Source organism: Balaenoptera borealis (assembly GCF_965194805.1).
Source record: "Balaenoptera borealis genome assembly, chromosome: 17".
In the NCBI taxonomy this organism is placed as follows: Eukaryota; Metazoa; Chordata; class Mammalia; order Artiodactyla; family Balaenopteridae; genus Balaenoptera; species Balaenoptera borealis.
Window position 1 is genome coordinate 80,836,246 of NC_138876.1, and position 26,170 is coordinate 80,862,415.

The window sequence follows — 26,170 nt, forward strand, 5'->3', positions numbered from 1 at the left end:
CTGCATAATCTGTCGTGAAACAAGATGGCTCCTCTTCACCTGTAAGATAAAGTTTGTGCATTCACTGACATTTTTTTTTTTTAATTTATTTTTATATTTATTTTTGGCTGTGTTGGGTCTTTGTTTCTGTGCGAGGGCTTTCTCTAGTTGCGGCGAGCGGGGGCCACTCTTCATTGCGGTGCGCAGGCCTCTCACTATCGCAGCCTCTCTTGTTGCAGAGCACAGGCTCCAGACGCGCAGGCTCAGTAGTTGTGGCTCACGGGCCTAGTTGCTCCGCGGCATGTGGGATCTTCCCAGACCAGGGCTCGAACCCGTGTGCCCTGTATTGGCAGGCAGATTCTCAACCACTGCGCCACCAGGGAAGCCCAGTTCACTGACATTTTTTAACTAATTCGCCCCTTTATCCATGAAACCTTCATTGACTGCAGTCATGTGATCCTCTGCTTAATCTCTAGTTTCCTCTCTTATAACAGCTCAGGTCTGCATCCTTTTTCTCGGGATGCACCCTCTGGCTACTCTTTTCTTGTCAATCTGAGTGCCTTTCGTGTTTCCCTATCACCCTCTACACACTTCTTAGACAGTATTGCGATTATGGTCATTCTGCCTACTTTTCCTGGTGGCAGATGTTACGTTTTTTTCCATTGTCTTTATATCTTCAATGCTCAGCCCTTGAACGTACAGAATCTGCGTATGCTGAGTACGTTTCTCGAGTGCTTGTCTTAGGCATTGCATTGGATGTTTATATATATATCGTGTTGCTTAATTTTTAAGCTCACTGGATAAGATGAGCTTCCATTTTTTCTGGTAATTGAGGTTCACAGAAGTTCTGGGACTGTGCTGGTCTTATTTACTGTTACATCCCACGTCTAACATAGTCATGGTACGTAGTAGGCAACCTATGCGTGAATGAAGTCAAACTCACAAATAATCAGAGACAGGGTTTACATATAAAATAATGAAATAATATTAGCAAGCATTTGAAAATAGGTTGATGGCAAGGATACAACGACCTTGTTGACTGGGTGCGTTGCCTGAGGAGCATAAATTGGTAAGAGAAGCAAGCCTAACAGCCTTAAAATCTTTGAGTGCTTTGACCCAGCGATTTTACTTCTAGGAATCTACTCTATGGGAATAATCCTAAGCATAAGAAAAAATGTGTACCTGTGAGATTAAAAGACAAAACCCTGGAGATAGTAAATAGACTGTGGTGAATTCACAGGTTGGAATGCTTTTTGGCCATCAATATTGATGTTTATGAAGTATTTGTAATGGTGTGGAAGGATGATTATTAAGTGATGGACAGGTAATTTAGATAAGTCAAGACACACTGGATAATGCTCTGCTATGAAATTCTCATTTCAACTTCCAGTGATTTTTCACATGTTTTTCTCTCACACTACAAGCCCCACAGGGGTGGGCAGGGAACCGTGCTTATTGCTACTACCCAGAGACCCAGCTCTGCAGCTTGGGATGCCCTGATAATCAGCTCTTTATTTATCACTTCCGTCTGTTGGCTTCCTCGTCACTTTCCCTCATTCATTAAAAGATTTGGTTCTACTCTGTAGTGTAACAGGAGCATATCTCTTTGTATAAGTTAGGTATCTGTTTAGTTGGGCTGAGCCACTGGGGTTGCATTTGTAGGGTAGTTGCATCGCCCACAATCGGTAGTGGGGCGAGTGTGTTGGTGGTGGGTGAAATGCAGCCTTACTTATCCTTGGTGGAGATAAAGAACCTGTGGTCAGTGCCACGCATGTGACTTCTTAGCAGTCTTCACAAGGATATAGAATAATCCTTTACTGGTGTAAGATTAATGGTTCATTTTATTGAGAAGGTATTTTAGAGCTAGTTCCCAGGAGTACAGGGTCCTTGCTTTAAAGAAGCTTGCCGTTCAGTAGAGGTGAGAACTCTGCAAAGAAACATCACAATATATGCAGTGTAGAAGCGCACGTGGAGTACATAGTCAGCACAGCTAATGGCAGGACTGTGTGATTACCTCTGTGAAAGACTGTGTGGGGGCGGGGCAGGGGGAGGGTGGTCGCAGCAGACAGAGGAAGGAGGCTCTAGGCCGGGGGGCAGCCCTCACGAAGGCTCAGAGACTCGACAGGGCTAGTTTTGTTCAGGAAGTTAGGCAGGGTGGTATCTGGGAGCGACAAGCTGGGGAGGGCTGGGGAGGGGTGGGGAGGGCTGGGGAGGGCTGGGGAGGGCTGGGGAGGCTGAGGGTGGAGAGGAAGAAGCCACGCAGCCTCTGCTGTTTTCCTGGATGTTGTCATCGTGGTTAGAGACTCGAGAAGATGGAATTGGACGGTCTGGGTTTGAGTCCTCACTCATTAACGTGTGACATTACTGAAGCCCTTAATTCTTAGCTTCCTTGTCTATAAAGTGAGGATGATGATAGTCTCTACCGTAAAGGATTCTTGTGAGGATCCAGTGAAAACGTTTCATTTAGTAAAGCGTTTAGAACAGTCGCCTGGGACATAGTAAACACTGGTAAACGGTGGCCGCTGCCATAAAGGTCATCCTGACCCTGGTAGGTGTTGGGGAGCAGAAGCGCCTGACCACCTGGCGTTGAGAACGGCCTCGCTGAGGGCGGTGGGAGGGTATATGCTGGAGGGGGGGTCAAGGAGGTGGGGAGCCGGTTGAGAAAGTCCAGAGCCAGTGAGGGCTTGATAAAGCAGTAGCCACAGGAATAGGGGTAGGTAGCGTAGATATCGCATCAGAACCAAGCAGACGTGGACCGTTACTGACGTTTATGGGTCTGTGAGGAAGACGAAAGATCTAGGACAGCACGTGAGAGAGTGGGTGAATGTCGGTTCCACCAACAGAGAGAAGCGAACGTGAACAGTGAGCGTTTTAGGTGGCAGAGCGGGTTCGAGAGGGCTTGTGTAGAGAACTTGGGTCCAGGGCGCGATTCAGGCTGGGTTTGGTCATCAGCAGTGGTGGTTTTGCAGCCCCGGGAGGCGGTGAGGCCCCAGCCGAATGCTGGCGAGGAGGAGGAGGAGGAGGAGCCCAAGACGGGGTTGGGGAGGCGGCCTTGCCCTGCCCAGCACTGCCCTGTGGGGCCCCTGTGATGTTAGTACTGTGTCACCTGTCGCTGAGGAAGAGGTTACCACGATCTTCGCTGTTTAAAACAGCACAGACCTGTTATTTCACGTTTGTGGGCGCGGCTTGGCGGGGTCCTCTGCTTCACGGTCTCTCACAAGACTCCAGTGAAGGTCTCAGCCCGGGTGGGTCTTGTCGGAGGCTCAGCAGGAAGGATCTGCTTCTGAGAGCTCGCTGTGGTTGTCAGGAACCGGCTGGTTCCTTGCAGGCTGTTGGACTGATGCCCTCAGCTTCTTGCTGGCTGTTGGCTTCGGTTTCTTGCCACGTGGGCCTCTCCGTATGACAGCGCGTTCCATGGAAGCTGGTAAGAGGGAGGTCACAGTCCTGAGTAGTCATCATGTAAGTGACACCCCATCACCTTGGCCGAGTCTCAGTGGTTAAAACAGATCACAGGCTCCACCCACGTCCAAGGGGACTTGGGGAAGCAGAGGCGCTGGCTCAGAGGCCCAGTGCTACGGGCACCATTTTATTCCTGTCTTACAAAAGAAGAAACTGAAACAGTTAAGCATACAAGTAATGGGACCGTTATATTTTAAGGACTGAAAAATGGCTCTACGCTTTGACAGTGTTGGGGAGTTCTTTGGGGACTTTTGTTTGGTGTCTTTTTAATGCAGTGGTGTAGGTCAAGGTCATATGCTTGTGGTTGAGTGAATGTGCAGGTAGGAAGAGAAGCTGAGTAGAGATTACTCTTTCAGAAGGTAATGTTAAAAGGAAGAGCACTTAACCGTTTTTGTAGTCACACTGAATTATTTCTCTCTATAATCAGACATTTTTCTTTTCCAGTTCACTGAGTTTAACCAGTAATGCCATTCAGTTGCCAATATCAAGCAAAGCAAACATAAGCCACTTTTAATCTGCTTTTTAAGAAAAGTGGTAAAATCCTTTTCACAGTGCCTGACGGTAAGTCACAGTTCCTGCCTTCGTAACGGAGTTTTGATCTAATGCATTTAAAATAGCGATTTTGGAAACATTAATTTTAAAGCCTTATTTGCTTTTTTCTTCTTCCCTCATAATTCTGCTCTAAGCTTATGTGGAGAGAGCATAAAGAAAGATAACTACTAGTTTCTGGAAATTTATTTATCATCATCTTTCATCACTTACATTGATATTGGGGATTTTTACCTCCAATTGTTAAAAATAAAACGCTAGCTCTTGACATCTGTCCCTTTTACTTATAGATGAGGAAGCTTTATTTTATATACGGGGTTTTGACTTGCACAACTAGGTGATGGCAGGGTTGCTTTAAATATTCTGATTTCCAGACCTGGGCACTTCCTGCTGTTCCACAAAGTGATGGACTGTTAGGGCCAGAGTTTCTTACGTGAAGTGCTTCTAACTCAGCGTGGAGGTGAACTCAAGAGTAAGAGGCACCTGGTGGAAGGAATAGGGACTGACTCTGTCCCTCCTATTGCAAGTGGTGGCTCTTCTTATTTGCTGTTAGTAAGTTTAACCTTAAGACTTTTTCACTGTTACAAGGAAGAAGCAGGGGAAGAACTTTTGGACCAAGTTAGGAAGATGTTGGACCAAATTTTTAATTTTAATTTTTCTTCTTAATGTAAGGTGGTCCATGAGAACAGTGTGAAATATACACCAAACTGTTCTAACTACTGTCCTCTTTTCTTCCTCAGAACAAATTATTTTTCTTTATGATAGAAGTTACGCTTCTCATTAGCCTCATTACTGTTCATTTTTGTTTTTTAAGCAACAAGTTTACTGAATTGTCCAGTTAGCCGTTCTAGACATCAAAACCTATTCTGTTTTTTTGTTGCTTATGTAGTATAACTGTGCTCTGTCTTACGTGAGCATAATTGTCTTTGTACTTGCATTTGTAAATTGACCACTTTTCTTGTCTGTTTCTTTCAGTAATCGTTATCAGAGTGAGGTATAAGCTCACAGAATCCAGAGAAATCATCATGAAGTTGTATGTATTTCTGGTGAACACTGGAACCACCCTGACATTTGACACTGAACTTACAGTGCAAACGTGAGCTGGGTTTCATTGATTCTCATCAGTTTTGCATTTTGTACATGTAAAAAGTTAAAGATTTGATTTTTGAGAATACTATTCCTTCATTAAATAAGAGTAGCAATATGGCAAGTCTTAACTTTTTCATCCTCAGCATGTTACGTATACAGTTGTCGTCTTCCTCTAAAGTGCTAATGATAAATTTGTTAAGTTGTGCTTTGTTCTGTTTGCGTGACTATATTTTTCAGAGTAAACATACTGATTTCAAACCAAAGCAGTCAAATAGAAGTAAGTTTTCATAGTTGGTTGCTCTTCTGAGTTTCACAGGACGCTGCTGAGGGGGTTATTGCTAGCTACATAAACCAGCACGTACCGGTCCTGTGGTTTTTCGTCATTGTTTTTACTATTTTATGTGAATAAAGTCAATAGTGTTTGTTTTGTTTGTTAATGATAGAGTAAAATTTTGAATTAATCTTTTTTTTTAATGGAATTATGAAATTATTTTTTTGAAAGTTCTAGTATAAAATCTGATTTGACCTGTAAAGGAATGGTTTTTTGAAAGATTAGGAAAAGGAAGCAATTTTCATATGGTGTAGACTTGATGTGTTTCGTGTAATGTGATGTGGAGATTTTAACACACATCCTTTGTTCTGAGGATTTTAACAGACCTCTTGCTAATTTGAGCATGTTCCTTTGCTACGTTATATAAAGATGACAAAAATAAATGTTTCTGCTGCCTGCATTTCATAGACTCACTTTTAGGTGTGGCACACGGGTGATCGTTGACCTTCTGGTTATTTATGATTGGCTGGTTGATTATGGAATCCAGCTGCAGAAACAAGAAGCTTGTAGTTTTTGCTACTGTTTTTGGGGAAATTTTTAGAGTGAAGTTCATTTATCTGTCAGGTATTTTTACGTAGTGCCACTTGGATAATGAAGAGAGTTGTCATGGGGCAAATGTAAATAGCTGCTGTCTTGGCCCCCTGCCCCCCCCTTTAAAGTGTGGCAGACCTGAAGCACGCCGTCCACAGCAAGTACAAGATCGCTGTTCAGCACCAGGTGCTGGTGGTCAACGGGGGAGAGTGCATGGCCGCGGACCGGAGAGTGTGCACCTACAGCGCCGGGACGGTAGGTGTCCGGGGCCTTTCCTTCCGTGCACACGCACGCCAGCTTCACGGAGGGGCTCGGGGCTCGTGGTCGCAAGGAATGTGTATCTGGTTGGTGTATGGAGGGCAGTGTGCACGTTCAGTATTTGTAACATTTTACTTCTTTTTTTTTTTGCATTTTTACTTCTATAGGACACAAATCCAATTTTTCTTTTTAACAAGGAAATGATCTTATCTGAACGTCTACCTGCTATTCCTAAAACTACCTTTTCAACAGAAAATGACATGGAAATAAAAGTTGAAGAGTCCCTTATGATGCCTGCAGTTTTTCACACTGTTGCTTCAAGGACACAACTTGCAGTGGTAATTGTAATATTTATTTATACCAGTTTAAAATTAAAAATTGGCATTATTTAACAGAATAATGTCTTATTCACATGCTTGGTAATGTTTTTGTGGCCATTATTAGCTTACTAGGCATTGGCGAATGATCTAACGAATTGATTGCTTCTAAAAGCATTCAAATCTCGGGCTTCCCTCGTGGCGCAGTGGTTAAGAATCCGCCTGCCAACGCCAGGGACACGGGTTTGAGCCCTGGTCCGGGAAGATCCCACATGCCACGGAGCAGCTAAGCCCATGCGCCACAACTACTGAAGCCCATGTGCCTAGAGCCCATGCTCCGCAACAAGAGAAGCCACCGCAGTGAGAAGCCCACGCACGCAACAAAGAGTAGCCCCTGCTCGCCGCAACTAGAGAAAGGCCGTGCAGCAACAAAGACACAATGCAGCCAAAAATTAATAAATAAAAAATAAATAAATTTATTAAAAAATTTTAAAAAAGCATTCAAATCTAAATAGCAGAGTAGTCTAAATTATAGAAGAAGCATGCCAAAATCATGAAAAATAACAAACTTTGAAAAAGTATTTTGTGATTACTTTGTCTGGTTTTTAGATTTCAGGCGTGTGCTTTGTTAGTCATCCTATGTTTGCAAACAGTTACAAGATCTTAGAGTAGAACAACTGTCTTAAATATGGTTTGTTTACTCTTTCCTAGATGATGGTGTGCAGATAATGACTTTAGGGCATTGCTTTGATCAGTGCACTACCTGTGTTTGAGTAGGCAGACATAGGCACAGAGAGCTTAAAGAACTCTTAAGATTGCGACTCTTTCTCTCATATCCATACTTAGGTCCTGGAGGGGCGCCCGGTTTCCTCCTAATACGCACCTCTTGTGTTGCTGCCTGCAGTCCCCATGCGCTGCTTCCCAGTCATTTGGTTCATGTTTTGTTTTTGTTTTTGTTTTTTTGTGTTTGTTTTTGACTTGCTGGTACTTTACTGTAATACTGGCTATAAGCTGTCAGTAGTGGGACACATTTTGCTTTCAGACATAAAAAAAAAATGTTATCATTTAGAATCAACTGAAAAAGAGTACTTACCTTTTATAAAAATAATGAAATAAACTATTAAGTAGTAATATTTGCGCTTTTAAAGAAATATCAGCAGGTTGTTTTAATGTAGTACATACATTTGTGAAACCATACCATTTTTCACACAGGATACAACGTAAAAAGAGAATAACCCCATCTTTCTGGAATATGCTTAATAAACATTAAAGAGTCTGGAAATGATTTTTAGAAAGCAAAATTATTTTTAAAAAGACAAACTCTGTAAACTGAATTTATGTAATAGAGTCCTTCAGATTTCTGATTATTGGTCTATAAATAAATTAATAAAACAAATAAAGATAGGTTACACAGTTGCATGCCACTTAAAAAGCAATAGTTTTGATTTAATTGAAAAATATAGATACTACATGCTAATAGAAAAGTGTAATATTAGATATAAAAATTATAGGCTAACCAAATAGGATGTATAATTGTTAAGTGATTAGAGTAAGAAATCAAAAGAACAAATAAAACTTGATAAAAAGATTTAAAAATCAAACAGATGAAATGAGAGAGAGGATTAGTGTAGCAGTAAACAGTCTTTGCAGTATCTAGTGATGCCAGGTGACAAGTTAAAGAATTGTAAAGGTTTCATCCAGGCATGGATTAAGTCAAGTAGGAAAGAGAGGGGGGTATAAATAGTAGCAGAGAAGAGCTAGGAATGGAGTTCCTTAAACTAGCAAATATCTGGATAGGATATAATAGAAATAATAAAGTGAATACTAAACATAAAATAGTGAGATTAATACAGTCTAGTATTTGGTTATTAATTAGCCAACTTTTCTCTTATTAAAAGAAATTTTATGGTACGATCAAAACAAAACAACTATGCCATCACAAGAAATACTGCTAAAACAGGTTGCTAAAGTATGAGAAGAAAGATATGCACGGAACTAGTAGATAGTGGTTGTTAAAAGCATTAAACAGAAAAAAGTGAAATTAATAATAAAAGATTTAATTTATGAAAAAGGCAAGCCACATCTGTATTTGCCTATCAACACAGGCTAAATATAACAATATTAATCCCAGGAGAACTTTTAATGTAATGACGTACGTCAGTGTTCATAGCAAATGGTGGAAACAGCTCAAATGTCCAGTGGATGGATACACAAAATGCAGTATATTCGTACAGTGGGATATCATTCTGCCTTCAACAGGAAGGAAATTTGTGAAACGAGCTACAACATGGTGGAACCTTGAAGACAGTATACTAAGTGAAATAAGCCAGACACGAAAGGACAAATAGCGTATCATTCCAATTATATGAGGTCTCTAGAATAGTCAAATTCATAGAGACAGACTAGAGAACAGATGTTACCAGGGGCTGAGGAGTGAGGGGAATGTTGAGTTAATTGTTTAATGGATGCAGAGTTCCAGTTTGGGATGATGAAAGAGTCCTGGAGATACGGGTGGTGGTGATGGTTGCCCAGCAACGTGAATGAGTTCATGGTACTGAGCCATACACTTGAAGATGGGTTAAAACGGTAGAATTTACGTGTGTTTCACCACAAAAATTTGTTTAAGGGAGATTTTAATACATTTCTCTCATAATCAAAAAGATCTTGTGGACTAGATTGAATTCTCTGAATCCTAAAAATATAGAATATACTTTTTTTTTATAGATAAAAACCCAGAAGAGTATCAAAAGACTAATATATTAATAGCAAAAAGCAGATGTTATAGGGATGCAAGGATGGTTCAATATTTGGAAATGTATTAATATAATTAATTGCCTCAATCACTAATACTTTACAGGAGAAAACACAGCACGTCATATTAATGTTGTCTGGAAGAGGCATGTGTTAAAATTCAGCAGTTGTTCCTAATAAATTAAATAGCCCTAGAAGGGAGCAAAATAAATGTAACACAGACTTGACCAAATATAAAAAGATAATCAGCTTTCAAGTAAGTGAAAAGCTAGAGTCACTTGCATAAATCAGAATAAACCTGTTCAGTATTCTTTTGGAACGTCTGAGAAATTTACTGAAATAAAAAAAGTAAGTAAGTGGTGAAGTTAATGGAAAAGAAGCGAAAAACATCCATTTTAGGTGATATGATTGCATATTTGGGAAATTTGAGAGAATTTAATAAAAACCCACTGGAAGGAATTGTAAGGTTGATTGGGTGTTTGATAAATATATAAACATCATTCCTATTTCTCTGTATTGGCCCTACTTTAGAATAGAAATGGGAAACATATTGCATTCTCAATAGCAACAACAACAAAAGTCTGTAAAGTTCCAGAACATAAAAAATTATTATTTTTTTAATCTTTAAAAAAATTTTTATTTTATAATGGAACATAGTTTATTAACAATAAAACATAATCAAATGAAAAGATATATTCTTAATGTTCATGATCATATTCTGATTACTATCTGTTCACTAGCTTAATTAGTTACAGTTAATTGCTATGATGAAGCATTTTTGCTTTGGGGGGGGTGAGGGGAATTTGGTTGTTTTGTTTATTTGTTTTATTTGTTTTACATAAAATGGATGTTAAGTTTGCTTGGAAGGATCAGTGTCCAGGAGTAGCTAAGAAAGTGATGAGAAAGAAGAATGGGAAGTGGAGGGAAGAATGTACCTCTCAGATTGTAACATTGACCCAAAGCTACTCTAACCAAGACAGAGACCCACAGTCAAACTGTCCATCATGTCAGCAATTAGAGGCTCTGTCTTTTTTTTTTTTTTTTTTTTGCTGCGCCACTGGGTTTGTGGGATCTTAGTTCCCCCACCAGGGATCAAACCTGGGCCCCCAGCAGTGGGAGTGCGGAGTCCTAACCACTGGACGCCCGGGAAGTCCCGAGCCTTTGTCTTTTAACCATCCAGAGCATGGTCTCCAGAGTCACATTTCCCAGTTACTTGTGTGACCTTGGACTGTTGTCTTTACTGCTAGTAAATTTAATAATAGAGTGTTGTTATTGATAAACATATTTGAAAATGGACATATCACAATTATACATTCATAATTTTTAGTGCAGTTTCACAAAGTGAACACAAATTTTAAAATACGGTGTCACCCCAAAAGCCCTACGTCATGCTTTCTCCCTTTCAGGACCCGTTATTTCTCTTCCATGAAGTTAACCAATATCCTGACTCCTAAAACGTTTTGTTTTCTTTTTTGTCTGGCCTCTTGGACTCACCATTACGTTCCTGAGACTCGTTCATGTATTAGTGGTTTGTATTCATTGCCGTGTAGTATTCCACCATAGAAAGTTCACAGTTTTACTTTTGATGGTTATTGCTGCGTTGCCCTGCGTGGACCTCTAGCCGCATGTACTCCCAGGAGCAATGAGTTCCTCCTCATTATCACGGCAACAAGCAGGAACCAGAAACTGAAACCTTCCTGTAACAGTGCTTCCTTTGAAATGAGTTCAGAGCACATCCATGCATGTATGTAAGTACACATATGCAGACGTGCACACAAACATTACCTGCTTTTACCGATTATTTCTTCTTTTCCAACATAGGAAATGTATGAAGTTGCCAAGAAGCTTTGCTCTTTCTGTGAAGGTTTGGTCCACGACGAACATCTTCAGCACCAGGGCTGGGCTGCCATCATGGCCAATCTGGAGGATTGTTCAAATTCCTACCAAAAGCTGCTTTTCAAGTTTGAAAGTATTTATTCGAATTATCTGCAATCCGTAGAGGACATCAAGTTAAAACTTACTCAGTATGTTTGCCATTAAAATGGATAATAAGATGTTTGTTTAAAATACCTTTGCAGTTTATCAGTAGTTTGAGTAACAGTAATTTCGTTTCTAGTAGGCCATATATTTATTATAATTGAGGTTCATGTTTTTGAGACTTTTATGATGACTTTTATGGACTGTAAAATTTTTTAAATTATGGACAGTTTTATCCTCCATATGTTTTATGGATCTGCCATGTTTCTTTTTCTTGTATTTTCTTTATGTAAAAGACTCAAAATACTTTTGAAATCGTTTAGAAACCCAGGAACCTTTGTCTCTTGCCTTGCTACCAATTTTACAATAAAGTAAAGCAAAATGCAGAAATAACAATCTAATGGGAGTGGAAAAGTTTTCAAACATTAGGCAGTCAAGGAAAATTTTATTTTTCTTTTTAAATATTGCCATATGATGAAAGCTTGCTGAGATGGAAAAAAGCCTTTGTGTTCTGGTTCTCATTTAGATGTTTTTCTGGTTCTTTGCATATAAGCCCATCTGATACCCACTGGTTCTTTTTTAAAAGGGCTATAATGAATGTAAAAAAATACAGCAATAATTCCACACAAATGTAGCCCTTTGTTGTGTGTGTGTTTGTGCTTTCAGTGTTTTGTATTCATTTTTTTGGTTCTTCTTAAATTTTTTATTTAACTAGAGTTGGAGGGAAGTATCATTTTCTTTTTCTTCTTTCAAGTGAACTTTATTAATTCAAGTTTCTCTATTTTGTGGTATGAATATTTAGAACATTTTGGCCTTAAGTGGACAATGGGATGCATCTTGGGAAGGAAGGAATGATTAATGAAGACTGGAAAGAGCATTTAAAATTTTTTATAACCTGAAATTTCAAGTAACTGTTTTTTGGGGGGGTGGGTAGTTCTCTCAGATTTTAATTTAATGTAGGAGCCTGAATCATTTTACATATGTTTTTACAGAAGTCACATCATCAAGATTTCATCTTTTCCCCATGTTTTTTTTGACAGCATACATCTATCTACCTGTTTATTTTCAGGGAGTGATGAATGCAAGAGTTAACCTTAATCTCTAATAAGAGTGTTAATTTTATGCTTTGCTTTCAATATATCAAAAATGTTTTGTCTTTAAGCTAATTGAACATTAAACTTTCTATGGTAAATCTTTTTTATAAGTTCCAATTTTTTACACCTTAAGGTTTGTTAAAAACCAAGTGTCCACATGTCTAGTGTAAACTTGCTGTCTTTAGAGGGTGTTTCAGTGTGTGAACGATATCCTCCTTCTCTCTGTCTTCTTTTAAAGAACACCTCATGGACTACTTAGATGCATGTAGTGTTAACAGGGAGGTGGTGAGATTTCTGTGTGTGATGATAACATATTATTTCTTTCAAAATGCTAACCTCTGACTAGAGCAGTCCCATTATTTTACTGACAGGTCTTTTGTACTTTAAGTTTAGGAACTGCGGTTTCAGTCATGGCCAAGATTCCACTGTTGGAGTGCCTAACCAGACATAGTTACAGGGAATGTTTGGGAAGACTGGATTCCTTGCCTGAACGTGAAGGCTCAGAAAAGGTCGAGATGAAAACCTCCACTGAACTGGTGCTCTCTCCCGATATGCCTGCAACAATGAACAAACCCTCCTTAACCTCATTTCACAAGTCCGTGGAACATGTAGCCCCAGACACCACAGATGCTGAAAGTGGAAAAGAAATGAGGGAACCTTGTCCAAGTCCTGCCCAGCAGGACGAAGCTGCAGTAGATGCTAAAGACGGTGACCTGCCCGTTTTTAATGTTTCTTTGTTAGACTGGATCAACGTGCAGGATAGGCCTAATGACGTGGAATCCCTGGTCAGGAGGTGCTTTGACTCCATGAGCAGGGTAAGAGTCTTCTGATTTTTCTTGTCATTTAGCCACTTGAGACTATGTTACCTGTACTAAATATTTTCTGTACCGTAATGGGAGGCGGGGGGGGTGGTACCATGTTACAGCGGAAATAATGAGCCTTGGAATAAAACTTTATAACCGTATCTAAGACTTTGGACAAAGCAGATCATTTAATGCATAACCTTATTTATGAACTGATAGTAAATTTGGGAAGATTATTAGAAGTAATATAGGTAAAATCTGTATGCAGTGCCAAGCCTTGAGGTGTCCACTCCAATGGGGATGGTCTTGGTGGTGGTGGTACTTTGAATTTTTTTCCCCTGATCCTGTAACATTACTTGGACTTTTTAATATCTCCTATCCTCTAATTTGTCCCTACAGTTAGGCTCTTTGGTCTGCTCGGTAAAACTTGAACAGTCTTGCTGGTTTTCATTATTGCGCCTTGAGTACTGAGCATTCTCTACGAGTAAATCTACAAGTAAATCGGTAAAATGATAATATTTGGCCATCGCTGTGTTACATTAACTTAATAATTCATATGTTCACATTTACAGATGCTGTAGAACTTTCAAGCTTTTGGGGGAAAAATATTAATGATATAATTTCGTTTTTATCTATAACAGTTTTTTACACTGAGAATGATTGACGTTCGATGAAATACACAAGTCTCGAGTGGTTAGTTCACGGAGTAACCAACATCCACAGGCAGATACATTGAACCTTTCCACCTCCCGGAGAACCCCTATGGGCCTCTTTTGCATCACTGCCCCCCCCCCCCCCCCGCCCAGGGAACTTGTCTCTGAGGTTTAAAAGAAGTAATTTTAGATACTGTGTCTGCCTGAGATATTTTAAAATTCAAAACCTAGACATTGTGTTTTTAGTTTTAGTTTGTAACTGTAGTGACTTGTGTTTTGGATTAAGTTCTCCCCCAAGTACACTTATAAAAACTTTTAAACCTGGGGAATAAATCTGGAATAAACCTCTTCAGATCTGATCAGTAAGTGGATAGAAAATCTTTGAGGCCTGAGAGGAAGTTGCTGAGGCACATGCGTCAGTGATGCAGACCATATGAAACAATATTTTGAAGGCTGCTGTTGTCTAAAGATGATGGGCAGAATACTTAAACTTTTCTCAAAGGTAAACTTTTGACTCAGTTGGAAAAGAGACTTATTAATCTTTGGTTGGTTATTGGGGGAAAGGCAGCACACTGTCTGGGATGCTTGGAAAATAGCAACATTTTTTCTGGTTTAAGTTATTGGACAGTAAAAATGGAACGCATTCTAAAGTTTATTCTCAATTCTTTCAGTACACCCATTTCCTTGATGACATCCTTCAGGCATTTCTTTCATTTTGGCCATTTATTATTTGTTGTCAAAGAACGCTTCAATTAAGACATTTGCCAGGGCGGGGAAGCATGGAATATATTGTGCAAAGATTACTGCCAAAAATGAATGAAAACTAGCGTTCCTATTCAAACTGTTGACATTTTAGTAGCCTAAAAATTCCATCTGTGATTGTGGAAAATCAACCACATGATTGTGATAGGGTGATTGAAGCGTCATTTTTTATAATTCCACATGAATCAGAGAACAGGGCTCTAGGCCACGAGAACCACTTTTTTCAAGGGCTTGCAGTTGGCTTTGTGTTTGCATGTTTAAATGAAATCTAGCGAAGCCATAAGTTTTATTCACTTTATATGACAAGAGAGAAGAAACAATGATCCTTTTCTGGCTTAATAACGAAAATTCACAATAATTTATACCTGCAGAATTCAGAGAATCTTAAAATATTCTTCCATGCTTGTCTGTGTAGTTGTGTTGTACTCTGAGTGAATTATGAGATACAGAAACATTAGAACCTGGAGCCATGGTTTGGAGTTTGTTTTTTCTTCCTTAAATCACTGCTGTGTTTTATGTATAGCTGTAATTTGGCCCAAGTTGAAATTTTGAATTATTTTAGTCATCTTTTTTAGCCTTTTATCACCCTCGTAATTTATAACTAGTCAATACTTTGGATTGGAAATGTGTGCACATTGGACTCACCATGGAAATGAGGAAATGTTCACATATGCACAAGTTTTAGTTAATATTGTGCAAAGCAGGTGCTGCCCGTGTTAAATAATGGCTGTGTTAACTTTTTTGTGATGTTAGAAATGCAGCTTCTTACTGACTACACTGAATTCTTGATAACAGTAGAATAGTTCATTTTTAACTGCTTTCGTATGTTGTCTGTGAGCCTAACACTGTACGCAAAATGAGTAATTTACAGTCCCTTTGATTGTGGTGATCAGGGGAGACGTGAAGGAGGTGGCGTTTGACTAGGTCCCTCGCAGGGAGGCTGAGGTGGGCTTCAGCAGCTGGCAGGACAATCCGTGTGAACAAAGATGAAGCTAGAGAAACACAGCATTTGTCTGCAGTTCAGTGTTCTGTGCTTTTGGGACGTGCCTGTGGGCCGAGGGAGCCATTTTGGGATTTCAGCAGAGGACAGCTTAGTAATCGTGGCTGATGTCCACGTGGAGGTGTGAGCGGGCAGGCAGAAACCCAGGCTGAACATTTGTGAGAAGGATGAAGGGTTGAACAGGCGTTGGGAGTTACCTCCTTCGAAATCCTGTAAGAAACAGTAAGGATGGGCCATAGCCCAGAGTCCTCCGGGATCTCGCCTGTTTATGGAGGAGATGGAAGAGGAGCCAGACCCAGCGGAGGGGACGCCCGAAGCTGCGAGGGGGTGGTCTCCCTCCCATGGGTAGGTGGGCTACGCTGTGAGCCCCGCAGGAAGCCAGTGCACCGAAGACGCCAGCGTGCAGTGTTCTTCCGAGGGAAAGTGGAGCAGGGTGGAGAGAATTTTGGGGGTTCCTTGAATTACCTAAATTCCAGAAATCTTGGAGAATTAAAGCCCGGGAACAGGAGAGATTGCCGAGTAAGAGAGTGTAGTTGATCAAGCAGCTTCCTTGAGGAGCTACAGACTGAAAATAAAGGTCTCTCCAGGAGGGAGAGAGGTTTGAAGGTGTTGCTATGTTTTAGGAGGAAGTTGATTGATCAGACAGGTAATGACCGAAGAATGTGTTTTCGTTATTAATTCTGCTCCACTTCATAAGACCTTGAAAATAACATTTTCGGTGGGATATTGAGAATTGAATGAATTGTGGCTTGAATTGAAAGGTGTAATGGGGCTTCCCTGGTGGCGCAGTGGTTAAGAATCCGCCTGCCAGTGCAGGGGACACAAGTTCGAGCCCTGGTCCAGGAAGATCCCACATGCCGCGGAGCAACTAAACCTGTGCGCCACAATTACTGAGCCTGTGCTCTAGAGCCCACGAGCCACAACTACTGAGCCCACGTGCCACAACTACTGAAGCCCACATGCCTAGAGCCCGTGCTCCACAACAAGAGAAGCCACCTCAATGAGAAGCCCACGCACTGCAGCAAAGAGTAGCCCCTGCTCGCTGCAACTAGAGAAAGCCTGCGCGCAGCAACGAAGACCCAACACAGCCAAAAATAAATAAATAAATTAATTTTAAAAAAGTGTAATGCCTAGAGCTAGATTCCTACTTATGTATCCCAATATAATCAGTAATAATTGTGTTTTATTAACACCATAATTACCCTGTTCTTGACCTTCTTGTGGAAATATAACCTTGATTTCTCGTGCTTTTGCTTTTCTATATTTTTCACTATTACTGTTTTTCATTAAAGCTGTGTATCAAAATAGTGTGAAATACATTTTAAGCTCTTGGCTGAAAATTTCATTCGCACGTGTTTCCTTGTCGTTCAGCTTGATCCACGGATCATCCGACCCTTTATAGCAGAATGCCGTCAGACTATTGCCAATCTCGATAATCAGAACATGAAGGCCATCAAGGGGCTGGAGGACCGGCTGTACGCCCTGGACCAGATGATCGCCAGCTGCGGCCGACTCGTCAACGAGCAGAAAGAACTCGCTCAGGTGCTTATCGCAGACTTCTCTCAGGAAAAGGAATTTGCGGTTTTCTAGACACATCTTTTACGTGCACTGTCAGTTTGCTGTGCGCCGTGTTTTCACCTCACCCATGAATACTGTTAACGCGGTATTACTGGTTCCACGTAGTAAAGAAGGAGGCCAGTTCTTCACGTTCAGGTTTGAGAACACCACGTGAGCTGAGGCTGCGGAGGGTGACAGCCAGGAGGTGGCCCGGAGATGCTGTGAGTGGCAGGGGAGACCTGCGCACGCTGACAGCCCCGTGCTCGACCCCCGAGCAACCTCTGCTCCCTCCTCGGGGAAAACAGGGAACCTCAGAAAATGTAGGTCTAGTTTAATGCAGTGTTCTAGGAGCCCTGCTGCCAGGTTAGGTCGATGACCAGAAGAAGGTGGTGGAATCGTGGGGAGTTTTCCCCTGGTGACTGGCTGTGACTCTGGACTGCTTTGTGTGCCCCCTTCCCTGGCGAGAGCACTCTGTGGAAGCAGCCTGGAGCCAGAAGAGGTCGCTCTTCTAACCTCGACGCTCACACACGCTTTTCTGGTTCCACTTTCCCTGCCACCGTTTTTCCTCTAAATGTGTTCTTTCATTAGAACATCAGAGTGGTCGTTTCAATGTGTACGCGTGTTTTATTTCGCCTGCGCGGCTGAGGACGTGCGGTATCGGGGGGGTAGGTGGTAAAGTGTGTAGATGGAGCCTTGCTGTGTTCTTTTTAAACATGTTTAAAATACGTATAGCGTTTTCATAGTTCACTAACTGAGTGCATCTTGTAATTACCAGATTCTCTTTTTCTGGCTCTTGATTTTGGATCCGGCCCCCTTTCTGTGAACTGAGTTTCTTTATCTTGTGTTTGCACCGACTGGCGCCCTCCCAGTGCAGTGCTGAGATGGATGTGATACTGGGTGTCCTTGGTTAATTCCTGATCTGTAGAAAATGATCAACATTTCACCATTACAGTGTTCGTAGTAGGTTTTTTTCCTCCTTGTTTTAATAGAAACCCTTTATCAGATTAAGAAAGGTACGTTCTACTTCTAATCTTGGACCATCCTTGGATTCTTGGAATAAGCTCAACGTGGTCATAGTATATTGTCTTTTTAATGTATTAGCTGTATTCCTTTTAAGGAGTACATACATCCTTGATGTATTAAAGTCTATCATGTGTTAAAATATCCTTTAGTATTTCCTTCCAGGGGCAAATTCAGGTTTTGTCATTTGAAAATCCTTTGTTTCTGAAGGATATTTTTTCTTAATAGAGAATTCTAGGCTGTTACTGATTTACTTGTAGCTCTTTGCCTTTGGTTTGGGTTTTAGCAGTTTGACTGTGAGATGGTGAGGTGTGGCTTTCTTTGTATTTCTCCTGCATTGGGCTTGTACTTCATGAATTGTGGATTGATGCCATATTTTTCTCGGATTCAGTAAAAAGCAATTGAAAACCTATTAAGATTTTATTAAAGGAGAATAAAGCAGTAAGTTACTTTTTAAAAATAGATTAAATTACAGAAAAAGCATAGCCACAGTTAAGCACGCAGCATATTGGAAGAAAAATAAGATATAAAATAATTACTAAAATTATCTTATTTTCAGATATTGAATCATCTCGACTTTTTTTTAACACATATCATTTAAACTTAAATATTTTCATGATATTTAGAAAAAAACCTGAAACAGAAAAGAGAGAGAGAACTACCAGAAAGTAAGAAGACACACTTGCTGTCCTTTGTTGGCTGTGTGGTTGAGCCCTACAAGGATAATTATCTGTAGTAGCAAGTATGACAGCGAGATGGGTGTGCAGATCCTAAAACTTCTATAACATGGTAACTAGTGAGTAGAGTAGGGAAGAAACCTGTAAATACAGTGAAATTCTCAGCAAGATGTCTTTGGACTTTTTTTTTTTTTAAGTGTTTGCTCTTGGCTTTGGCACATCTGTCTGAATTAATCTATAGCCTAAAAACAATCCCTGCCTAACGAAAAGATGCAAGGTTCACCTGTGAAAATAAATAAGGATAGCTAAGAAAAAAGTGTGGTAATTACTTTTCCTATGAAACAATAAAGTATACTGTAGAAGTCATTGTTCTAAAGATAATGATCACAGATCAGTGGAACAAAGTATATAATAGCCCAGAAACACCGGAGGAAGGAATGACTTTTCAGTGAGTAGTGCAAAGTCGATTGATTGATTTTTATTGGGGGAAGTGTATAATATGCTGTTGAATATCATTGATTAGATTAAATCTGTTGTTAGTTTTCACGGGGCTTAAAGTCAGTGCCCCTGTTTTTATTTACCCGTGCTCTGACTGAACTGTGGTGTAGCAGGAGTTTACAGTCATAGGTTCTAGTTCTGATTTGCCTGCTGTGTCCTTGGATATGTTGCTTTAGCTTCCTGGGTCTCATTTTTTTTTTCTAGCACGAAAATGGAACAGAATTAGATGAGCATAAATTTCTTAAGAACTCTGAATCTTTTGCTATGGACATACCTACTACACTCAGAAAAGTAGGAGATTTTAAAATCTTATTTGAAAGTAGAACAGTTCATGTCTAATGTAAAGCTTTTCCTCTTAAGTGAATGCTCATGGTTTTCATGAAAGTTAATATCCTTTAAAATATTTTCTCCCAAAGGGATTTTTAGCTAATCAGATGAGAGCTGAAAACTTGAAGGATGCGTCTGTGTTACCTGATTTGTGCCTGAGTCATGCAAATCAGTTGATGATTATGTTGCAAAATCATAGAAAACTGTTGGATATTAAACAGAAGTGCACCACTGCCAAACAAGAACTAGCAAATAACCTTCATGTCAGACTGAAGTAAGTGATTCTAGGGTATCTAATTCGGGATGTTGAGAGTTGATTTTTTTTTTTATTTCTCCCGAGTGATGGCATAATCTTATCACCATGTTGACATACTTCACTGGTTGATTAACATGGGCTTGGATGATTTTTACAGAGTTTGTGTGTCTTGATTTCTTTCTGTAGGTGGTGTTGCTTTGTGATGCTTCATGCTGATCAGGATGGAGAGAAGTTGCAGGCTTTGCTCCGCCTCGTTATAGAGCTCTTAGAGAGAGTCAAGATCGTTGAAGCTCTGAGTACAGTTCCTCAGATGTACTGCTTAGCTGCTGTTGAGGTTGTCAGGAGAAAAATGTTCATAAAACACTACAGGGAGGTATGCAGGTTGGATTGTACTTTGATTGTGCCTGAGCCTCAGTGACTTGGTATGTGACACTAACAGAGGCTCTCCTTTTCTTAGTGGGCTGGTGCTTTAGTCAAAGACGGAAAGCGATTATATGAGGCTGAAAAGTCAAAAAGGGAATCCTTTGGGAAATTATTTAGTAAGTGTTCTTTATTAATAACTTATACTTTTTAAGAAAAAAATGCTGTTTTTATTTCAGAGATATGAATAGCATTATATAGCCTGAGTTGTAAAGTAACCATATTGTTAATTTCTTTACACAGGGAAGTCCTTTTTAAGAAATCGTCTGTTTAGGGGATTGGACTCCTGGCCCCCATCCTTTTGTGTATGTAATTTATTTTCTAATATGACTAAATCCTGTGTGTGTTCAGACCTTTATTTCAGAAGTAGAGATATTTATCAGAAACAGAAATTTTTTATCAAAATGTTTTTGGCTTTAAGATGAACTCATAGTTTTTGGTCAGGAGTCTTCACTGCATGGGACGATGAAGTCCTATTGCACTGTCGAGATGGGTGGGAACAGATTCTCCCCCTCACTTTATCTGTCTCCGCCCCTCCTGTCCCTGCCGCCCTTTCCCTCCCCTCCCCTCCCCTCCCCTTCCCTTCCCTTCCCTTCCCTTCATTCATGTTGCACAAATCAGAATAGGGTGACCCATCAGGTCACCTTCATTGAAACCATGAAAAATAAGGTTGCTGTATTTCTAAACCAGAGTGGTCTGGGGACCACTTATTTTATTACATGAAGAAAATGATTCCGTGATCAAAGCAGTTTTGGAAATGCTGTAGATTTGTTGTTTTCTCCTCAGACACACTGCTTAACTGTTAAACATGTGTGTGTACTGCAGGATTCCTTAGGGCTTTAAATGTATGTGTTTTTGTGTATCTATGAATGAGCGTCATAATAGGCAGGATTTCCCACACTCCTTTATCTAGGAACCCTGCTTAATGAAGGGTGTCTTGACATCTCTAAATCTGCATAAGTGATGACTGAGACCATTGGAGTTATCCTACAAGGTGCATTTCTTGGCAATATTTATAAAGAAATGGTAGATAATTTTTTTATGAATCTGAAATTGACTAAGACTTTGTATTTTGGAAAATACAAATGAATGAAAAGGTGAAGAAAAGGGCAAGGAGAAAGTTTTGCGTAAGAAAAAACGATCTTTACTGCATTAAAACAACATAGCACACTAGTAGGTGACAGGAATAGATACAGAGGGCTGGGGCTGTCCTCACGACTGTGCTGTCGGTCAGGTAGAAACTTGGGAATAGCCTGTGTAATAGCGAGACAGTTGGGTTCCTTTAATGCTGGCGGGAATACCAGAATTCCCGTGAAAAGATGCTGAGAACAGAGAAGTGGGGAGTGAGCACGGCAGTTGATCACCAACAGCTTGCACGTCCCTGTTATTTCAGACTCAGAAAAGTGGTCTCCCCATCCTCACTGAATAGTCCTGCATTTGCATTTTATTATTTTATTCTGTTTCTTAGGTGTGAGTAGATCATTTGAAGCATTTTTGTTTATTTGTTATTGAATTTCATTATACTAAGAAATCAGTTACAAAATTATACTGTATATTTTTTGGTAAATTATTATTTTTTTAATATAGACACAGAAGCCTCGAAAGTTTGACTGTGAACTTCCAGATATTTCATTAAAAGATTTACAGTTTCTGCAATCACTTTGTCCTTCCGAAGTTCAGCCATTCCTCAGGTACATACAGTTCATGTTTCTAGCTTCAGTTACTGCCTTGTGGTGATTCCGGTGTTCAGGAGCTGTGGGAAGAGCAGCAGCACCTCTAGGAGACGCTGGAGTAGAGGAGGACGTCCTGGTAACTGGCTCCTCCATGGCTGCTTTGGGGAGTCTCTGGGGAGTATAAAAATGATCCGGAAAAAAAGATCAGAAAATGAAGAAGATAAAGTAGGAGGAAATTAATGCCTTACGTGAAGTTAATTCTTTTCTGGTAGTGCTCTGACGTTGTTGCATACTGTGAGAGATTTCTGATTTATCACTTTATTTATTTTTTATATATATATATATATATATATATATATATTTTTTTTTTTTTTTAATTGGAGTATAATTGCTTTACAATGGTGTGTTAGTTTCTGTTGTACAGTGAAGTGAATCAGCCATATGTATACCTATATCCCCTCCCTCTTGGACCTCCCACCCTTCTAGGTCACCACAGAGCACTGAGCTGAGCTCCCTGTGCTCTACAGCAGGTTCCCACTAGCTATCTGTTTTACACACGGTAGTGTATATATGTCCATCCTGATCTCCCGATTCGTCCCACCCTCCCCTTCCCCCGCCTTTAGTGATATGTCTTAGTCTGCTTAAACTATTCCTGGTATTGATTGAAAGAGGATGGTGAGTTGCTTTTGACATAGATTATAGTATTTGGTTGCAGTTATCCATTTTTCATTGAGAAATTAGAAATCTAATTTGATTGTGCTCTGTTTCAGGGTGCCCTTACTTTGTGACTTTGACCCTCTACACCAGCATGTACTTGCTCTACATAATTTGGTAAAAGCAGCACAAAGTTTGGATGAAATGTCACAGACCATTACAGACCTACTGAGTGAACAAAAGGCAAATCCCGTTCTTTGCAGTGGTTCGCCCCGTTAGCGTAAATGCCCGTGTCGCTGCAGCTCTGTAAGCCTGTCCCTCTCTTTTCCAGGCGTCCGCGAGTCAGACCTCCCCACAGGCGGCTTCCTCACCCCGGATAGAAAGCACGACAGGAATCACAGCTACTACCTCACCCAGAACACCCCCTCCACTCACCGTGCGGGGCCCCTTGTGTCCTGCAGTCTGTCCCTTAGAGGAGTTGTCTCCGGATAGCATTGATGCACATACGTTTGATTTTGAAACTATCCCCCACCCAAGCATAGGACAGAGTCTTCACCAGGCCTCGCTAGACTTGGATTCATTAGCAGAAAGTCCTGAGTCAGATTTCATGTCTGCAGTGAATGAGTTTGTCATAGAGGAAAACTTGTCATCTCCCAATCCTGTCAGTGACCCACAGAGTCCAGAGATGATGGTGGAATCCCTTTACTCCTCAGTCATCAATGCCATCGACAGCAGGCGAATGCAGGACACGAGTGCCCGAGGTCAGGAGCACTCGGGCCACCACGCGTCTCTCAGCGTCCAGTTGGAGAGGTGCCGTGTCACTGCCCACGACTCGCACCTCAGTGTACAAACCATAAAGGAGGACCTTTGCCACTTCCGAACGTTTGTGCAGAAGGAACAGTGTGACTTCTCAAATTCTTTAAAGTGTACAGCGGTAGAAATAAGAAACATTATTGAAAAAGTAAAATGCTCTTTGGAAATAACGCTAAATGAAAGACACCAAAAAGAACTACAGTCTTTAAAAAGTGAATATGAGGGCAAACTTGCGGCGCTAGTAAAAGAGAGTGAAGAAAATGAAAACAAAATCACAAAGCTGAAAGGAGACTTGGTGTGCCTTGAGGAGGTTTTACAAAATAAAGATAACGAATTTGCTTTGGTTAAACGTGAGAAAGAAGCTGTCATCTGCCTGCAGAAGGAAAAGGATCAGAAGTTGTTAGAGATGGAAAGTATAATGCACACGCAACACTGTGAGATTGAAGAACTGAAGCAGTCACGAGAGACCGTGCTGGAAGACTTAAAGAAGCTCCGTGTGGAGAACGATGAGAAGCTCCAGCTGTTGAGGGCGGAGCTCCAGTGCCTGGAGCAGGGCCATCTGAAGGACTTAGAGGACACTCTGCAGGTCAGGCACACTCAGGAGCTCAAGAAGGTCATGACCGGCCACGAGGTCTGTTTGGAGAAATTAGAAAAGGAAAATCAACAAAGAATCGAGCAGATGCAAGATTCTCATGCCACAGCCATCCAGGAAAAAGAACAGCAGCTCCAGGAATTAAAACTCAAGGTTTCTGATTTGTCGGACATGAGATGTAAGTTAGAGGTTGAACTTGCCCTGAAGGAAGCAGAAACGGACGAAATAAAAATTTTGCTGGAAGAAAGCAGAGCCCAGCAGAAGGAGACCTTAAAATCTCTCGTCGAGCAAGAGACAGAACATTTGAGAACAGAGATAAGTAAACTAAACCAAAAGATTCAAGATGATAATGAAAATTATCAGGTGGGCTTGGCCGAACTAAGAACTTTAATGACAATTGAAAAAGATCAGTGCATTTCAGAGTTAATTAGTAGACATGAAGAAGAATCTGATATGCTTAGAGCCGAATTAAACAAAGTGACATCATTGCATCACCAAGCATCTGAAGTAGAAAAAGGCCTGAAAGAAGAATTGGCCGCACTGCAGAGTAAACTGGACTCAGAATTGAGTGCTCTTGAGAAACAAAAAGATGAGAAAATCACCCAGCAAGAAGAGAAATACGAAGCTATTTTCCAGAAACTTGAAAAAGACAAAGAGGAATGTGTCACGAGGCACGAACAGGACCGAGAACAGCTGATTCAGAGGCTTAATTGTGAAAAAGAGGCAGCTATCGAGACTGCCTGTAAAGAAATGAACTTGGAAAGAGAAGCTGTTGAGAAGGAGTTGTTAGAAAAAATTAAACATCTTGAGAGTCAAATAGCAAAAAGGTAAGAATGAACTTTAGTCTACAATCATAAAATTAAAGTCTCAGTGATGGAGATTTTAATTGTGAGTGTAATCCCAGTACCTTGATTTACTCATTTACCTGAGGTGAAGGTAACAGTGAGATACTTTATGAAGTAAAAACGTACTTTTTAAAGTAGCGTTTCTCACAGACATCTAAAAAAAATTAACAGGCTACGTAAATCCATTAGGATGGCTTTTAAAAATGGATTCGTATTTTGGATTTTGAGAGGAATTTTTGAAAATTTCCTATGTTTTCGGGATCTTCTTATTCCTTTTTTAAGTTATAAATTTCCTTTTGGTTTATTTGTAGTTCTTTCCCTAAATTCTTCATTTGAAAGTTACTTATTTTCATTCTTTTAAAATACTGTATGTATGTATGTATAAAAGAGCCGTAGTTAGTAACTTCTCGGTTGGTGCTGTATAGCTTTCTGGTGGTTATTTTCTTGATATTACGATTTCAGTTATTTCCTCTGTGATTCAAAAGATAATGTTAAATGCTGGGTTTATACAGTGGTGAGGGTTTTTGCGTTGTTGTTATTGTTGCTGCCGGACGTTACTGCCTTGGCTGAGAGAAAGTGGGCTTCCGCATTTCCACGCGTTAAAATTCATTGAAGGCGTTTGTGGCCTAATAAACAATTTCTAGAACATTATCAGTTGGTTCTATCGTTAATTTTTCCAAGGGAACACACGTATAGGTATATTTGCATTGGCTATTTTAACCTCCGGCCAGAGGTTCAAGGGACTTTTACACCGTCTCCTGTGATCGACTGTCCGCTGTGTGGTGTTCGTACCCTGGAGCACAGGGTATGAACCCTCGGCGTCTGTTTTGAAGGCAGAAAGCCTGTGTGTGTTCTGGAGGGGTGGCGGGCGCTTAGAGGGGCTGGCCCTACACGAACCTTCTCAGAGCCTGGGGACTGTCCTCTGTGTGGTGTTCGTACCCTGGAGCACAGGGTGTGAACCCTCGGCATCTGTTTTGAAGGCAGAAAGCCTGTGTGTGTTCTGGAGGGGTGGCGGGCTCTTAGAGGGGCTGGCCCTACACGAACCTTCTCAGAGCTTGGGGACTGTCCTCTGTGTGGTGTTCGTACCCTGGAGCACAGGGTGTGAACCCTCGGCGTCTGTTTTGAAGGCAGAAAGCCTGTGTGTGTTCTGGAGGGTGGCGGGCGCTTAGAGGGGCTGGCCTGGCCCTACACGAACCTTCTCAGAGCCTGGGGGACGCCGTGGTCCGGGCGGTCACCGCAGCAGACCAGGAGGGCCCCGGTGACACAACAGGAGGACAGACGCCGG

At 40.8% G+C, this 26,170-nt stretch overlaps 1 protein-coding gene across 20 annotated transcripts in view; it reads left to right on the plus strand.

Moving 5' to 3' along the window:
- Positions 1-26,170, plus strand: part of RB1CC1 (RB1 inducible coiled-coil 1) — a 117,642-nt gene that overhangs the window by 14,310 nt on the left and 77,162 nt on the right. For 17 of the 20 annotated variants that reach the window (XR_014236206.1, XR_014236207.1, XR_014236208.1 and 14 more), the window contains 13 exons: positions 4,963-5,083; positions 6,067-6,193; positions 6,364-6,534; positions 11,086-11,288; positions 12,724-13,150; positions 16,925-17,095; positions 19,722-19,906; positions 20,075-20,261; positions 20,346-20,427; positions 20,552-20,613; positions 21,896-21,999; positions 22,752-22,878; positions 22,967-24,867. Coding sequence is in view for 17 of the 20 variants with exons in the window: in XM_082362983.1 (XP_082219109.1) it covers positions 5,013-5,083; positions 6,067-6,193; positions 6,364-6,534; positions 11,086-11,288; positions 12,724-13,150; positions 16,925-17,095; positions 19,722-19,906; positions 20,075-20,261; positions 20,346-20,427; positions 20,552-20,613; positions 21,896-21,999; positions 22,752-22,878; positions 22,967-24,867 (3,818 nt within the window). In the remaining 3 variants the exon portion in view is untranslated. Of the gene's footprint in view, positions 1-3,882; positions 4,000-4,962; positions 5,084-6,066; positions 6,194-6,363; positions 6,535-11,085; positions 11,289-12,723; positions 13,151-16,924; positions 17,096-19,721; positions 19,907-20,074; positions 20,262-20,345; positions 20,428-20,551; positions 20,614-21,895; positions 22,000-22,751; positions 22,879-22,966; positions 24,868-26,170 lie in introns of those variants that run through there. The other 3 variants (XM_082362979.1, XM_082362980.1, XM_082362975.1) reach the window with 2 other exon arrangements.